Source organism: Trematomus bernacchii, unplaced genomic scaffold, assembly GCF_902827165.1.
Source record: "Trematomus bernacchii unplaced genomic scaffold, fTreBer1.1, whole genome shotgun sequence".
NCBI lineage: Eukaryota > Metazoa > Chordata > Actinopteri > Perciformes > Nototheniidae > Trematomus > Trematomus bernacchii.
In genome coordinates this window covers 3,830,201-3,846,975 of record NW_022987409.1, presented here as the reverse complement: position 1 = coordinate 3,846,975, position 16,775 = coordinate 3,830,201, and the positions used below count along the sequence as shown (strand labels likewise).

The window sequence follows — 16,775 nt, the reverse complement described above, 5'->3', positions numbered from 1 at the left end:
CTTGTCACCCATTATGTGTACAGAGAGTTAATATTGTAATTTCAACCATTAACATGTTGCTGGTTTTACAATTAACTGTGTGTATCTTTTAAGTCTAATAATAATCAAAAAGGTGTGTGTGCAAGTGTGAACTCCGCCAAGTGTCTCGTGTAAACATGTTCTGTTGTTGCTCTTGCTAAATGCAGCGCGAATCTGTATGTAATAGTCTTTTCCCTTCATTTGCATCGCGCCCTCTAGAACTCTGTATAAGAGTAAAGAAAACATATTTTAAAAGACAAATAAGACAATATTGTTTATTTACCAGACACATTGATCATGTAAAAAGAAGTGAATTAAATTGAATGAAACACATAATAGTCACAGTGCTGATACTTAACAAAGTGAACATAAATAAAGAGTATCATCGATGGTATATTACTGTTTCTGTATACATCATGTAATAGATTGATCAGAGCATTCAGATCTGACCGTCATGGCATTTTAACACAAGAATCATACGTACAGGAGCTCAGCTTGAGCCAAAAAATCATACTTCATCCGTCCCTTTTAAAGTCTCCCGTCTCTTCTTTCATCGAATATCAATCACATACATTCTTGCTTCTCGGTGACAGCAAATCAATCAAATACACCAAACTGTCTTCAAATACTTTCCACAAAGAAAGATCAGCCGCTAAATTCAGCTTTAAAAACTAGTCTCAAACCTTCTTATTAAAAAGTTTTCCCAACAAATACTCAGCTGTTTTTTTTTATATACTTCACAGAAACAATACTGTCACACACTTTACAGCTTCTTCCAGCGGGGGTGAGTCTGTCATCTCTCCTTTTTTCATCCTAATGTAGAGATTAATGTGGAGCTAAAACTGTTAGTCAATATATCGACAGGAAATTAATTGCACACATTTTTTTGCTGAAATTGTGCAAGTTCCAGCTTTTTAAAATATAAATATTTTCTGAAAGTTCATTGATTTTCGAAGGGTTTCTGAATAGCTGGTTGGACAAAATTAAATACTTCAATATGTCAACCAAATATTTTTTTGACAAAGGGTTAGCCGATAATCAAGAAACTCATCCACAGATTTTAAACAAGAATGAAGAATATTGGCCAAGATGAATCTTTATCATCCAAAGTGTCTAAACTGCTCCATTATTACGGTACAATATAAATAATCAAACGTTTCCACTCTTTGTTTGGCAGATGTTTTGATCTTCAGGAGAAACTGTGACTTAGTAATAAATAATCTCAGGCATATTTCTGATACAATGCTGTTGACAAACTAGAACTTCTACACAGGTAAATTTCACAAACACTAGCTCTGTCTTGCATACAACACAATAACTATTACAAACCCTCGCTATCAGCTAACATCATTTAAATACTAAGAATAACTCTTTCTCTTTCCTCGGTGTGGATGCTGTCCCCTCGAGCGACCTGTGACCAAAACAAATAAACTCTGCAGCCATTTTGAAGTCTGAAATACACAGAAGTGTGAAGAGAAAGGACGTCTTTGCCTCGGCTCTTTATGCTTTAATGATGCGGCCACAGACGGCTGCAGTGGAGACCTCGGCTTTAGGTGCACTGTCACAACAAGGAGGCGAGGAGAAGGAGAAGTGTTAAATATGTAGTAACAGGAAGAGAGAGGAGGAGGAGGAGGAGGAGGAAGATCAGCAGGAGGAGGCGCTGGAGCTCAAAGGCAGCGGGAATAACACCGGCTGCACTTAAATGCTAAAAAAACAACAACCTTGCTTTAGTCTCTCCTCCTATCCAATCAGCTGACATCTTTACCTTGCAGAAATATGTACAATTCAACACGGCTTCACTACGTTTTTGCTTTACAATGTCTAATTCAGTGGTTCCCAACCTTTTTAGCATGTCCATAAGTCAACCAGCAGTTCAAACAGAGCGCTTATTTTCCTTCTACGATTTATTTTTGTGATTTTCCAGCTAAAAACCCTTTAAGAAAATGTACTTCATTTACGGTCTGTTCAAAATATCATCGCGTCATTATTTTATCCTAATAAACATTTGTGTAAATTGTGGACCTTTGTGTTAAATTTGATATTCTACCTTTAGACAGAGTCAGGCTAGCTGTTTCCCTTTGTTTCCAGTCTTTTTGCTAAGCTAAGCTAACTGTCTATTAGCTGTCGCTTCATATTTACTGTACATATGTTGTAGTGATATCAATCTTTTCATCCAACTCTTCAGGAAAGTGAATAAACTACTTCCCAAATAGTCAAATGATACCTTAATCCCACTCATTCCTCATGTTATGACCCCATTTTTCTTACCCTCCAGGTTGGGAACCACTGAACACTTTGAAGAATAAACGTTGGCATTTGTCTATCAGTGGCATGAACGGATCTATCTGTTGGTCGACTTCAGTTGCACTTGTTGGTGCGTCTGTTATGATAAGGCACTGTTACTACTAGTGTCTACTATCATCAGAAGTCAGACCTTTCCTCTCACACAGTGGGACTGAGCGTCTCCTGGATAAAAGACTTCACGTTAAGCAACTTCAGAGCACCGATGTCACACTACATCCTGGATTTATAAAAATGGAAGGACAGGCGTTGGTCTGGATCTCTTAAAAAAAAGTAATGCATGTAAGTTATAACAGTACTGAATGCAGCAGTATCATAAAACAAGGTAGATTGGACTTGCCTGGAAGGAGCCTTTAATCTGTCAGCTAAGGATCGTCCTCCTGGACTCCTGCCGTTAACCCTTCTCTTCAAAAAGCTGCACGTCCAGCCTCTGTATGTTTGCATAGGGCATGTAATGTGCACACAACAGATAAATGGAGTTTTATACATGTCCAGAAGTAATATCGTCGTTGCCAGACACTTGCAAGGAATATATTTGAACTGGCCTCTCACAATAAATGTCATTACGCAATATTTTAAATAAAGAACAGAAGCAGTAGTGATAATCCCACAGGTGGCCTGCTGGGACGTCAAACGCTCGGAGAGTTTTTTTATTTCTCTCTGCAGTTCGTCCTGCAGCTTCTCCCCCTGCGTGTCTTTTCCATGCAGTGTGCAGGAGACAGAGGAAGCTGCTGACTTTACATTAAATCGATGCCCCTCCTGCACTGTCAATCTGCGGGTGAGGAGAGGGGGGGGGGAGAGGAGGAGCTGCTGCAGAAACCCTGCTCTCCTGGAGGAATGTGGGGCGGGCGTCGGAGGATAACTGAGTCCCCCGCACAGTCATCACACGTCGATAATGTTTCACTTCCTGACCAGCCAGGATCAGAGCCCCCCCCCCCCTCATGCAGCTAATGGGCCGGGCCCTTGCTGACGGACACCTCTGCGTCAGGCTCGGGTGAAGCCAGGGGCGGGACCTTCGGAGTCTCCTCTCTGGGGGAGGAGCTCTTCTCCTCTCTGGGGGAGGAGCTCTTCTCCTCTCTGGGGGAGGAGCTCTTCTCCTCTCTGGGGGAGGAGCTCTTCTCCTCTCTGGGGTAGGAGCTCTTCTCCTCTCTGGGGTAGGAGCTCTTCTCCTCTCTGGGGGAGGAGCTCTTCTCCTCTCTGGGGTAGGAGCTCTTCTCCTCTCTGGGGTAGGAGCTCTTCTCCTCTCTGGGGGAGGAGCTCTTCTCCTCGTGGGCGGCGATGCTCGGCTTGGCCTCATCAGGTGTGTGTTCGTTGCGGATGAGAGGAGCCGTGGTTTTCTGCAGAAAGAGACACTGATGAGGAACTGAGCTGCAGCAAAGCTGAAGGAATTACATGCAAACAACAAGCATGGCATTTTTAGCTTCAGTATAACTGGCTAAACTTCTCTCACCATTTTAGTATTAAATTGATATATCTATCGAGAAATAAACAGACATAAAGGTGAATTCAGTTCTGCCTTTCTGCTGCTTTCAGTATATGGTTAAAACCAACACACTTCATTTCCAAGATAACTCTATATATATAAATATATTTGCAGACAACAGACACCAACAAAGCTTTACCTGCTGCGACATGAAAGTGATAAGAGGTGGGAAGTAACTAAGTAGATTTACTCAAGTACTGTACTTAAGTCAAATGTTGAGATACTTGTACTTTATTTGAGTATTTCCATGTTATGCTACTTTGTACTTTTACTCCACTAAAATTAGTGTATACCTTTAGTTACTTCACAGATTTTGATTAATGATGTGAAATATAATCAACTCTTGAATCAGACTTTAGTAACACCTGGAGTAAATCCACAAGCTACCCTGCAGTAGACAACGTCATTAAAACCAGCTGCACTTTTAACAGCAATTAATGCATCAATAATTATAATCAAAATATATAATATATATCATGTGGAAATGGGCCCATCTGCAGAATGAGTACTTTAAGTATATTTTTATGCTAATACTTTTGTACTTTTACTCAAGTAACATTTTTTATGCAGGACTTGTACTTGTAACAGAGTATTCCTACACTCTGGTACTTCTACTATTACTCAAGGACAAGATCTCAATCCTCCCACATCTGAAAGTGAACACACATTAATGCATTGATTATTATATTATAACAGTGTAATACTGTATACTGTGCATTATTCTTCAATGGGCCATTCTGCGTTAAAAGTACTTTTAGTTTGGGTATTCCTGTACATCAGGGCTATTCAATTGGCGGCCCGCGGGCCAAATCCGGCCCGGGGTGATATTTACTGACCCTTTGAGTATAATGTTAAAAAGTCATCAATTTTTTTTTTTTAAGATTTTTTTTTTTTTTTTTTTTTTTTTTGCCATAATGCCTTTATTCCAGAGAGGGTGTTACATTGAGAGATAGAGGGGTAGACAATGCCTGAAAACTTCGACGGGCTCGGGTTTCGAACCCACCTACTATACTGTAGTGACAACTCCTGTCATTGATTGCATCTCTGCGTGAATGATTAGATAATTTCACCTAAATGAAATCAAATGAAACATGTAGGCCTACTGAGTTCTGAACTTGCCATTTAGATCTATAAAGGCCTTGGGGCTATGTTGTTTGATTGAATTAAACACAATATATGCACTCCACTATGCTGTTGTAGTATTTACTGTATCTGAAGCTCTTAAATATGATTGCTCATATTTCAAGCCATCTTTTTCCCGGCCCCTTGCTTTGGATCATTTTCATCAACCGGCCCCCATTCCAAACTAATTGAATAGCCCTGATGTACATTGATGCTAGTACACATTTCTAATTGTTACAGATTACTTTTACACCATGGTATTAGCACTTAAGTTAAAGGTCGGTATGTGTCTTCCTCCGCTGCAAACACGACTAATGATGTAGCCTAGCAGAAAATATAACAAAATAAAAATAATAAATAGATAAATAATAGACTATATAAAGAGACATAACATGGCTCAACATCAGTGTGTCTCAAGATGGATTACCTGTCAGTTTGATTACACACACACACACACACACACACACACCACACCCACTTTCTCCAACATCCTCTGTAATTGGTTTAGACTGTTTTATGTCTACTCTGTATTCACTATCCTATGCTCTGCAGCCTCGTTTCACTTTAGAGCCAGAGAAGTGTGTGAAGGGGGGGCGGGTGTGTGTGTGTGTGTGTGTGTGTGTGTGTGTGTGTGTGTGTGTGTGTGTGTGTGTGTGTGTGTGTGTGTGTGTGTGTGTGTGTGTGTGTGCTCACCGTGGTTTGTGACACTGGGTTGCTGCTGGAGGGGGGGGGTGCAGCAGACGCAGCAGAAACACATGAATCCTCCTGCATCAGTCCTCTCCTGTCCAACACGCTGCGGGGACAAGGCCATCGGTCACCAACGGCAACCGGCTCGTTACCGGGCAGGGTGAGGAGCAGCAGAGAGACACGTCTACCGACTAATCTATCACACACACTCACTGTCGCAGCTCACAGATCTATCTATTATGACAATAAGCAGTGTTTTATTTCACTGTACAGCATTTCAATTGACATTCTATTTTACTTGTATATAGTTAACCTCTCCAACATTAAGTGCACATTAGTCTTGCAACATCATCTTGCACTCATTTATTTCCACTGGTTCCTATTGCGCTATTTGTATTGTTTTTAACTATAACTACACTTTCGATGTGCATATGACAATAAAGCCTTTGAACAGAGCTCTTTGATAAAACTGGAACATAGTGAAAACCTAATATAGGCATCTAGACAATTTATTAACCACGAAAGATGATGGATTCTGTTTGTTTCGTGTTTTAATCCGACAGTTACCTCGGGAACGTCGGCCCGCAGAGAACCTCGAAGCAGTTCTTGAAGCAGTTCTTGTGGCTGTACGGGTTCTGGACTCGGTTCTTACCCGACCAGGATCCTTTAATCTGAGAAAACACAAAAAAAACACTGTAAGGCAAAATCTTCCCAAACCACCTCCCTGATTTTCCCTGCGCTTATATCTTATTCAAAAGCATACTTCCTTTTTTAGATGTTATTCCCACAGGCTTGGCTCTGACCTACTAAAAAGGAACTTTAACGATTCCTGGTTTAACGGGAACTCTATGCGCCAACGGGTGCGAACAAGCACAGCATGATTACAACCACTTTAATAATTCATTCAAGAATCTGAGGATTAATATAAAGGATTTCCCCAGGTAAGATAATACATTCCACTCTGTGCTGTATGCATGCAGCTGCTTCATATACATATTCTGTAGAGGCTTCTTTTACATTCATATGATGTACAAAGTCATTTGAATATTCAAATCCTTTATGCCTTTTAGGGCTGCACATTTACATGAAATGGAAATATTCTAAAGGTCATGTGCACACACACACACGTGTCAACAAAATGCCTCCTGACATTTTTTGTATTTTTGAAAACTCAAAGACTCTCAAATGCGGCTTTCACACCAGCGCTTTTCCCCTTCTAGCTCCGAGCTAGAGCTTTTCTGGTTCAGCTCCGGTTTCCCTTTTCTGCTCCCGCTTTGTTCACACCACTCAGAGCCGGTGTTGTGTCAAATTATGCACCCCCATAATGAAATGTCCCCCTTGTCACGGGAACGCGCATTTCCAAATGACACGTTTACACCTTAAAACGATGTTTAAAACGAAAAGTAAACGTTCAGGGTTTTTATTAATGGTAATTTTCAGACTGTGAGTTGTTTAGTGGTAGCTCATATAGTCTTGATTCTTGTGGTTAAACTTGTCGCTCCGTATTTGATGGTAGTGGTGTCTAAATTCATTCGTCACTTCCTTTTCAGCTTTTTTCTTATTATTGTTACGTCCTGTCTGTATACACGTGCTTTAAAATGTATTGTTTAATTTTACATATTTGTCATATAATAATCAAAATATATGTTTACAAATGTTACATAGTCTTTGTCAGCATATTTTGCCACGTTATACACCCCTTGCTATCTTACATAATAAAAGTGTCACATTCATGAAACTTGCTCCATTCATTGGTACTAGTCCTACAACTATACCCTGAAAAATGCTTGAGGGTGGGATTAATACAAACATCTTTTTGGGTGGGGGTGCATTTTATGACAGGCCTGGTTATCACAATATGCCCCCCCTTGCTATCTTACAAAATAAAAGTGTCACATTCATGAAACTTGCTCCATTCATTAGCTCCGGAGTCTTGCTTCTAGACCGACAATTTTTTGGAGCTGGAAACGAACTGGATTCCGGAGCTAAGAGGCGGCGCTGCTGCGGTGTGAACAGGAAAAACCGGTACTTTTCAGGCTCTAGCTCCGAGCCGGCGTTGAAAACGCGTTGGTGTGAAAGGGGCAATAGTCACATACAGGCTTCCCACCTTGTTGGTGAAGGTGGTTGGAGGAATACCTTCAGACATAACTCGGGGTTGAAAATAAACTGCCAGCTCTACTGCATGTTTTTGGATTATAGAGAAATACTTTGTACTTTGAGTGCAGTTTGTATTCTCCTAAATATAAATTATAATAGAAAGTCAATCACAGCTAGTTGAGCTTAACTTTTATAAAAAAAGCTTTTTATCAATGCAAGGTTAACACGTATTTTGGGTATTCTATTTTATATACTGTTCATATCTCATGGTCTTGTATTTCTATTTCATCATCTGTGTTGCTGAAATTGTTTCATTTTATGTCTTTTCCATTTACTATATTTATGTTGTTATACTATCAAAAAATGAAAGAAAGAAAGTTCATAATTAATAATCCAGCATCATTTCTTAAGTGCTAGATTGACTCAAGTGTTACTGATACAAAAAACACAATTTAGATTATAATTGTATTAACCCAAAAAGTACTTTGTCACAAATAATTGACCCCTACAGAACAAGCTTTGGCTGCACAGCATGAGTTTGTACCGAACGCCCCTCCAGCGAGTCAGAGAGAAAATAAAAAGCTTTTCTTTTAGTTGTTGCGGCAGATGTAGGTCAAACTGTCTGCCCCATGGGCTACTTCAGTACTGCATGCCTACATGTAATATCTGTGTGTGTGTGTGTGTGTGTGTGTGTGTGTGTGTGTGTGTGTGTGTGTGTGTGTGTGTGTGTGGTGTGTGTGTGTGTGTGTGTGTGTGTGTGTGTGTGTGTGTGTGTGTGTGTGTGTGTGTGTGTGTGTGTGTGTGTGTGGGAGACACAGTGGACAGAGCATGTGTCGTCCTGTGGGAGAGATCGGAGCAGCACTCAAGGTGCCTTCTCTTGCTCACCCTCCTTCCCCTCTCCTCCCTCCCCCCCTCCCTTCTGCCACAGCAGGGCATCTGGCACGGCGCCCGGCCCTGCAGCGATTGGTGGATTTATTATTAGGCCAATCACAGATAACCAAGCTATTGTTTCAACTCCTGGAGCAAAACTACACCGGACTGTACTGTAGGTGCTCATTGCAGTGCTTCATTACTGATTAAATGAAAAAAAATGAGGCCAGCTCTTGCACAGGAGAGAGAGAGAGGGGATTATAAATTAACCATTACAACAAAGTATGAGTGCACTTTCTTGCTTCCAGCCATCTAGAAGCTTCTATCATCGCTGCTTGCGCTCTGCTTCTCCTCAGAGCCTCTGCAGCACTAACAGAGCCTCAGATAGCATACACACTGTTACACTCACACACACAGACACCACATAAATGACTCCCTCTGAGGATTCAGCCACCTGCATCATCACCACTCATCTCTGTGTGTGTGTGGGGGGGTGTGTGTGTGTGGTGACTCAATGTTAGTCAAGCAATCAATACTTATTTTCCTCATTTAGCCTCACAAGCATCTCTAAATATATTCTTGTTATTCTGTTTTGTTTGTCTGTTTTCATGCATATTTTTAGATCAGAAGTCGATGTCGGCTCGTGAGCAGAGAGGAGTCCAAGCTTTCACCAGACAGTTTGTCATATGGCTCAGACTGTGAGCAGAATAAAAGTGTTCCTGCTGTACCGCCCACATTAAGTGTGGCTGTGGTGGACACATATAAGACAAAAACATTTGTCATGCTTTTCGTAGCCTGATTTATATCACCTTTCATTCTATAAATATATATATTTTATGGCTGTAGAGTATATTCTTTACTTTTTTTATAGTTATACATAGCGATATCGAAATCCCCTCTGTAAAAAACGTAGACTCTAACATGTTAACCAAACAATTAAAAGGTTTTGAAACTGGCTTCATCAAATGGTCGGATTTCTGTTTTGGAACTGTATGTTAGCTAGAACAATAATAGATCATGCATTTCTATTTCCATATTTTAAACAAACATAATTATTCTGATGCAAGTTATCAGAAAATGTCCTGGTGATATCCGTTAGTTACATTTTTACACTATTCACTCTTTCTATGGTTTCTAATTTCTCTAATTTCCCCTCCTCGGCTCCTCGAATCCTCGGTCCTCCGGTAGTGACCCGGAAATGGATTTCAGCGCGCCATGTTGAAGGACATCTCATTTCTCTAAATGCACATCGAGGACCGAGGATCGAGCGCCGAGGAGGCTCTCTGGAGGAGCTATAACCGAGGATACACTGATGGGTCCTCCACGGATGTATTTTCGGCAACAGTGATGTTTAAAACAGTCGTGGCGCACGGCCGGACTTATCTCAGCCAATGACAGCTCTGCATGCATCCCCTGGATATTATTTTATTAACTGCTTGAATCGTGACGTGATGTTTACAGTGAGAACAGCTGTGGTCTGTGCAGAAAGCAGAGCAGTGTGTATAATATATATCACTCAGTATAACAGGCCTACATTACTCTCTGTATTTGCTTTAGTTTAGTAGATATCTACAAACAAAGAGTCGACATTTTTCTAAGACCATTTACTGCTTCTCATAATAATATACGGCTGTAGCCTGATATATATTATATGCTTTAGGAGCTGTAGGTGCGTGTTGTACAGTGTGTAGGTGCGTGTTGTACAGTGTGTAGGTGCGTGTTGTACAGTGTGTAGGTGCGTGTTGTACAGTGTGTAGGTGCGTGTTGTACAGTGCGTAGGTGCGTGTTGTACAGTGCGTAGGTGCGTGTTGTACAGTGCGTAGGTGCGTGTGGTACAGTGTGTAGGTGCGTGTTGTACAGTGTGTAGGCGTGTGTGTGGTACAGTGTGTAGGTGTGCGTATTGTACAGTGTGTAGGCGCGTGTTGTACAGTGTGTAGGTGTGTGTTATACAGTGTGTAGGCGCGTGTTGTACAGTGTGTAGGTGTGTGTGTGGTACAGTGTGTAGGTGCGTGTGGTACAGTGTGTAGGTGCGTGTTATACAGTGTGTAGGCGCGTGTTGTACAGTGTGTAGGTGTGTGTTGTACAGTGTGTAGGTGCGTGTTGTACAGTGCGTAGGTGCGTGTTGTACAGTGTGTAGGTGCGTGTGGTACAGTGTGTAGGTGCGTGTGGTACAGTGTGTAGGTGCGTGTTGTACAGTGTGTAGGTGCGTGTTGTACAGTGTGTAGGTGCGTGTTGTACAGTGCGTAGGTGCGTGTTGTACAGTGCGTAGGTGCGTGTTGTACAGTGTGTAGGTGCGTGTTGTACAGTGTGTAGGTGCGTGTGGTACAGTGTGTAGGCGTGTGTGTGGTACAGTGTGTAGGCGTGTGTGTGGTACAGTGTGTAGGTGTGCGTATTGTACAGTGTGTAGGCGCGTGTTGTACAGTGTGTAGGTGTGTGTTATACAGTGTGTAGGCGTGTGTGTGGTACAGTGTGTAGGTGCGTGTGGTACAGTGTGTAGGTGCGTGTTATACAGTGTGTAGGCGCGTGTTGTACAGTGTGTAGGTGTGTGTGTGGTACAGTGTGTAGGTGCGTGTTGTACAGTGTGTAGGTGCGTGTTGTACAGTGTGTAGGTGTGTGTGTTGTACAGTGTGTAGGTGCGTGTTGTACAGTGGGTAGGTGCGTGTGGTACAGTGTGTAGGTGCGTGTGGTACAGTGTGTAGGTGCGTGTGGTACAGTGTGTAGGTGCGTGTGGTACAGTGTGTAGGTGCGTGTTGTACAGTGTGTAGGTGTGTGTGTGGTACAGTGTGTAGGTGCGTGTTGTACAGTGTGTAGGCGTGTGTGTGGTACAGTGTGTAGGTGTGCGTATTGTACAGTGTGTAGGTGCGTGTTGTACAGTGCGTAGGTGCGTGTTGTACAGTGCGTAGGTGCGTGTTGTACAGTGCGTAGGTGCGTGTGGTACAGTGTGTAGGTGCGTGTTGTACAGTGTGTAGGCGTGTGTGTGGTACAGTGTGTAGGTGTGCGTATTGTACAGTGTGTAGGCGCGTGTTGTACAGTGTGTAGGTGTGTGTTATACAGTGTGTAGGCGCGTGTTGTACAGTGTGTAGGTGTGTGTGTGGTACAGTGTGTAGGTGCGTGTGGTACAGTGTGTAGGTGCGTGTTATACAGTGTGTAGGCGCGTGTTGTACAGTGTGTAGGTGTGTGTTGTACAGTGTGTAGGTGCGTGTTGTACAGTGCGTAGGTGCGTGTTGTACAGTGTGTAGGTGCGTGTGGTACAGTGTGTAGGTGCGTGTTGTACAGTGTGTAGGTGCGTGTTGTACAGTGTGTAGGTGCGTGTTGTACAGTGTGTAGGTGCGTGTTGTACAGTGCGTAGGTGCGTGTTGTACAGTGCGTAGGTGCGTGTTGTACAGTGTGTAGGTGCGTGTTGTACAGTGTGTAGGTGCGTGTGGTACAGTGTGTAGGCGTGTGTGTGGTACAGTGTGTAGGCGTGTGTGTGGTACAGTGTGTAGGTGTGCGTATTGTACAGTGTGTAGGCGCGTGTTGTACAGTGTGTAGGTGTGTGTTATACAGTGTGTAGGCGTGTGTGTGGTACAGTGTGTAGGTGCGTGTGGTACAGTGTGTAGGTGCGTGTTATACAGTGTGTAGGCGCGTGTTGTACAGTGTGTAGGTGTGTGTGTGGTACAGTGTGTAGGTGCGTGTTGTACAGTGTGTAGGTGCGTGTTGTACAGTGTGTAGGTGTGTGTGTTGTACAGTGTGTAGGTGCGTGTTGTACAGTGGGTAGGTGCGTGTGGTACAGTGTGTAGGTGCGTGTGGTACAGTGTGTAGGTGCGTGTGGTACAGTGTGTAGGTGCGTGTGGTACAGTGTGTAGGTGCGTGTTGTACAGTGTGTAGGTGTGTGTGTGGTACAGTGTGTAGGTGCGTGTTGTACAGTGTGTAGGCGTGTGTGTGGTACAGTGTGTAGGTGTGCGTATTGTACAGTGTGTAGGTGCGTGTTGTACAGTGTGTGGGTGTGTGTGTTGTACAGTGTGTAGGTGCGTGTTGTACAGTGTGTAGGTGCGTGTTGTACAGTGTGTAGGTGCGTGTTATACAGTGTGTAGGCGCGTGTTGTACAGTGTGTAGGTGCGTGTTGTACAGTGTGTAGGTGCGTGTTGTACAGTGTGTAGGTGCGTGTTGTACAGTGCGTAGGTGCGTGTTGTACAGTGTGTAGGTGTGTGTGTGGTACAGTGTGTAGGTGCGTGTTGTACAGTGTGTAGGTGCGTGTTGTACAGTGTGTAGGTGTGTGTGTTGTACAGTGTGTAGGTGCGTGTTATACAGTGTGTAGGCGCGTGTTGTACAGTGTGTAGGTGCGTGTTGTACAGTGTGTAGGTGCGTGTTGTACAGTGTGTAGGTGCGTGTTGTACAGTGCGTAGGTGCGTGTTGTACAGTGTGTAGGTGCATGTTGTACAGTGTGTAGGTGTGTGTGTTGTACAGTGTGTAGGTGCGTGTTGTACAGTGGGTAGGTGCGTGTGGTACAGTGTGTAGGTGCGTGTGGTACAGTGTGTAGGTGCGTGTTGTACAGTGTGTAGGTGCGTGTTGTACAGTGTGTAGGCGTGTGTGTGGTACAGTGTGTAGGTGTGCGTATTGTACAGTGTGTAGGTGCGTGTTGTACAGTGTGTAGGTGTGTGTGTTGTACAGTGTGTAGGTGCGTGTTGTACAGTGTGTAGGTGTGCGTATTGTACAGTGTGTAGGCGCGTGTTGTACAGTGTGTAGGTGTGTGTTATACAGTGTGTAGGCGCGTGTTGTACAGTGTGTAGGTGTGTGTGTGGTACAGTGTGTAGGTGCGTGTGGTACAGTGTGTAGGTGCGTGTTATACAGTGTGTAGGCGCGTGTTGTACAGTGTGTAGGTGTGTGTTGTACAGTGTGTAGGTGCGTGTTGTACAGTGCGTAGGTGCGTGTTGTACAGTGTGTAGGTGCGTGTGGTACAGTGTGTAGGTGCGTGTTGTACAGTGTGTAGGTGCGTGTTGTACAGTGTGTAGGTGCGTGTTGTACAGTGTGTAGGTGCGTGTTGTACAGTGCGTAGGTGCGTGTTGTACAGTGCGTAGGTGCGTGTTGTACAGTGTGTAGGTGCGTGTTGTACAGTGTGTAGGTGCGTGTGGTACAGTGTGTAGGCGTGTGTGTGGTACAGTGTGTAGGCGTGTGTGTGGTACAGTGTGTAGGTGTGCGTATTGTACAGTGTGTAGGCGCGTGTTGTACAGTGTGTAGGTGTGTGTTATACAGTGTGTAGGCGTGTGTGTGGTACAGTGTGTAGGTGCGTGTGGTACAGTGTGTAGGTGCGTGTTATACAGTGTGTAGGCGCGTGTTGTACAGTGTGTAGGTGTGTGTGTGGTACAGTGTGTAGGTGCGTGTTGTACAGTGTGTAGGTGCGTGTTGTACAGTGTGTAGGTGTGTGTGTTGTACAGTGTGTAGGTGCGTGTTGTACAGTGGGTAGGTGCGTGTGGTACAGTGTGTAGGTGCGTGTGGTACAGTGTGTAGGTGCGTGTGGTACAGTGTGTAGGTGCGTGTGGTACAGTGTGTAGGTGCGTGTTGTACAGTGTGTAGGTGTGTGTGTGGTACAGTGTGTAGGTGCGTGTTGTACAGTGTGTAGGCGTGTGTGTGGTACAGTGTGTAGGTGTGCGTATTGTACAGTGTGTAGGTGCGTGTTGTACAGTGTGTGGGTGTGTGTGTTGTACAGTGTGTAGGTGCGTGTTGTACAGTGTGTAGGTGCGTGTTGTACAGTGTGTAGGTGCGTGTTATACAGTGTGTAGGCGCGTGTTGTACAGTGTGTAGGTGCGTGTTGTACAGTGTGTAGGTGCGTGTTGTACAGTGTGTAGGTGCGTGTTGTACAGTGCGTAGGTGCGTGTTGTACAGTGTGTAGGTGTGTGTGTGGTACAGTGTGTAGGTGCGTGTTGTACAGTGTGTAGGTGCGTGTTGTACAGTGTGTAGGTGTGTGTGTTGTACAGTGTGTAGGTGCGTGTTATACAGTGTGTAGGCGCGTGTTGTACAGTGTGTAGGTGCGTGTTGTACAGTGTGTAGGTGCGTGTTGTACAGTGTGTAGGTGCGTGTTGTACAGTGCGTAGGTGCGTGTTGTACAGTGTGTAGGTGCGTGTTGTACAGTGTGTAGGTGTGTGTGTTGTACAGTGTGTAGGTGCGTGTTGTACAGTGGGTAGGTGCGTGTGGTACAGTGTGTAGGTGCGTGTGGTACAGTGTGTAGGTGCGTGTTGTACAGTGTGTAGGTGCGTGTTGTACAGTGTGTAGGCGTGTGTGTGGTACAGTGTGTAGGTGTGCGTATTGTACAGTGTGTAGGTGCGTGTTGTACAGTGTGTAGGTGTGTGTGTTGTACAGTGTGTAGGTGCGTGTTGTACAGTGTGTAGGTGTGTGTTGTACGGTGTGTAGGTGCGTGTTGTACAGTGTGTAGGTGCGTGTTATACAGTGTGTAGGCGCGTGTTGTACAGTGTGTAGGTGCGTGTTGTACAGTGTGTAGGTGCGTGTTGTACAGTGCGTAGGTGCGTGTTGTACAGTGTGTAGGTGTGTGTGTGGTACAGTGTGTAGGTGCGTGTTGTACAGTGTGTAGGTGCGTGTTGTACAGTGTGTAGGTGTGTGTGTTGTACAGTGTGTAGGTGCGTGTTGTACAGTGTGTAGGTGTGTGTGTGGTACAGTGTGTAGGTGTGTGTGTGGTACAGTGTGTAGGTGTGTGTGTTGTACAGTGCGTAGATGCGGCAGACAGACGGGTCTCAGTTGGTTTGGTGTCCTATGCTTACTTTTAATACTTGTAAATAAAACTTTTGGCCCGTAATTTCAATTCCTCATTTCAGCGACCAGAGAGGGGGGTCCGCATCTGTAGCCTGTTATTGTCTCATTATACCGCACTGTAAATGAATTAAAAGTAAATATATAAGTCGTCATGAACACATCTGTCCATCAGACAGATTGCTGCTGTGCCTCCTGTCATCATTAATGGACGTCTCTTTAAAATGACCGCTCAGAGGAGAGGAGTTCTCATTTCTCTAACCGCCTGCTGCTTCCCCTCCTCTCTCCTCGGTTCCCCTCCTCGACTCCTCCGCTCGCATCTCCTGTGGGCGGGACTAAGACACGAGGATAGGAGTTGAGGAGGGGAGTCGAGGAGGGGTATTAGAGAAATGAGAAACCTTCATAGTGTCTCCTTTAGCTGCAGTTATAAATACCCTGTTGTTTTGGTCGTGAATTTGTTTTCACATCTCTGTTTTCGTTCAATATTTATATATTTGCTTTACTGTATTTTAAGTTAAAAGCCTTGTTTAACAACCAACAGTTTACTGGCACTTTTCCCCTTAGTGCTGTAAATGACCATGGTATGGTTGTCAAGGAAACAGCTCTGCAGTATACTATGTTTACACCTCTGTGATGTAGGTTTGTGAAGCCAGCTGCCGGATCACAACATTAACTCATGTATTCTTAAAACTGCACTTTATCTTATGTTATGACTTTTATATAAATGACTTTAATGTGAATCTCTCTTTGAAATATCTGAGGTCCAAAGGTACTTGCACTATTTTTATTTCATCTGTGATCGATTGGTGGGAAAGGACTTTGCTCAAACATGACGTTTATGGTACACTAATGAGTGGTTTGACCTCTTGTCTGGGGAGATAAAAATAACGCTGGCAACTCAGATGACCAACTATTTACCAACCTGCATGATCTCAGTTCTCTCTTATTTACACCCGGCAACTTCATGCTGCTTGGCTGAATCACAGAGAGTTGTTTGACACAAAAACAAGAACTGTTCCGTTGCATTATCACCACCCTGAGCTGTAGAAGGATCAAATCAGGGTTTCCACACTTTCTTAAACATCAAATTCAAGGACTTTTCCAGTACTTTCCATCCCTGATTCTCTCATATTCAAGCACCCATGGCTGTAAGGTTTGAGACGTATAGAGTTATTTTAACACATAAAGCAACACTTTATCTTATTTACAACTGGCAAGTTCCTGATTATTGGCCGAATCGGATTTATGTAAAAGTGCAAAATCAACCACAAAGTCTTTTGGTGCTTCTCGCCAGATGTTTTGAAAATGTAAATGCATTTCTCTCTTTATATAAAAGTTGTTAGCAAGCAAGCAAAACCTTGAGTGTCTTCTTGCAATGTTTTATAAATCCTTTTAAACCTCAAAATGAAGGACTTTTCCAGGTCTTTGCAGGCACGTCCTCTCATATTTCAAACCC

At 43.7% G+C, this 16,775-nt stretch overlaps 1 protein-coding gene across 1 annotated transcript in view; it reads right to left on the bottom strand.

Annotated features, from left to right (window-relative positions):
* Positions 1-277: 277 nt before the first annotated feature.
* zdhhc9 (zinc finger DHHC-type palmitoyltransferase 9) overlaps positions 278-16,775 on the bottom strand; it is a 35,739-nt gene continuing 19,241 nt past the window's right edge. The window contains 3 exon segments of the mRNA XM_034137323.1: positions 278-3,656; positions 5,618-5,717; positions 6,179-6,282. Of these exon segments, the coding sequence (XP_033993214.1) occupies positions 3,267-3,656; positions 5,618-5,717; positions 6,179-6,282 (594 nt within the window). The 3' untranslated portion in view covers positions 278-3,266.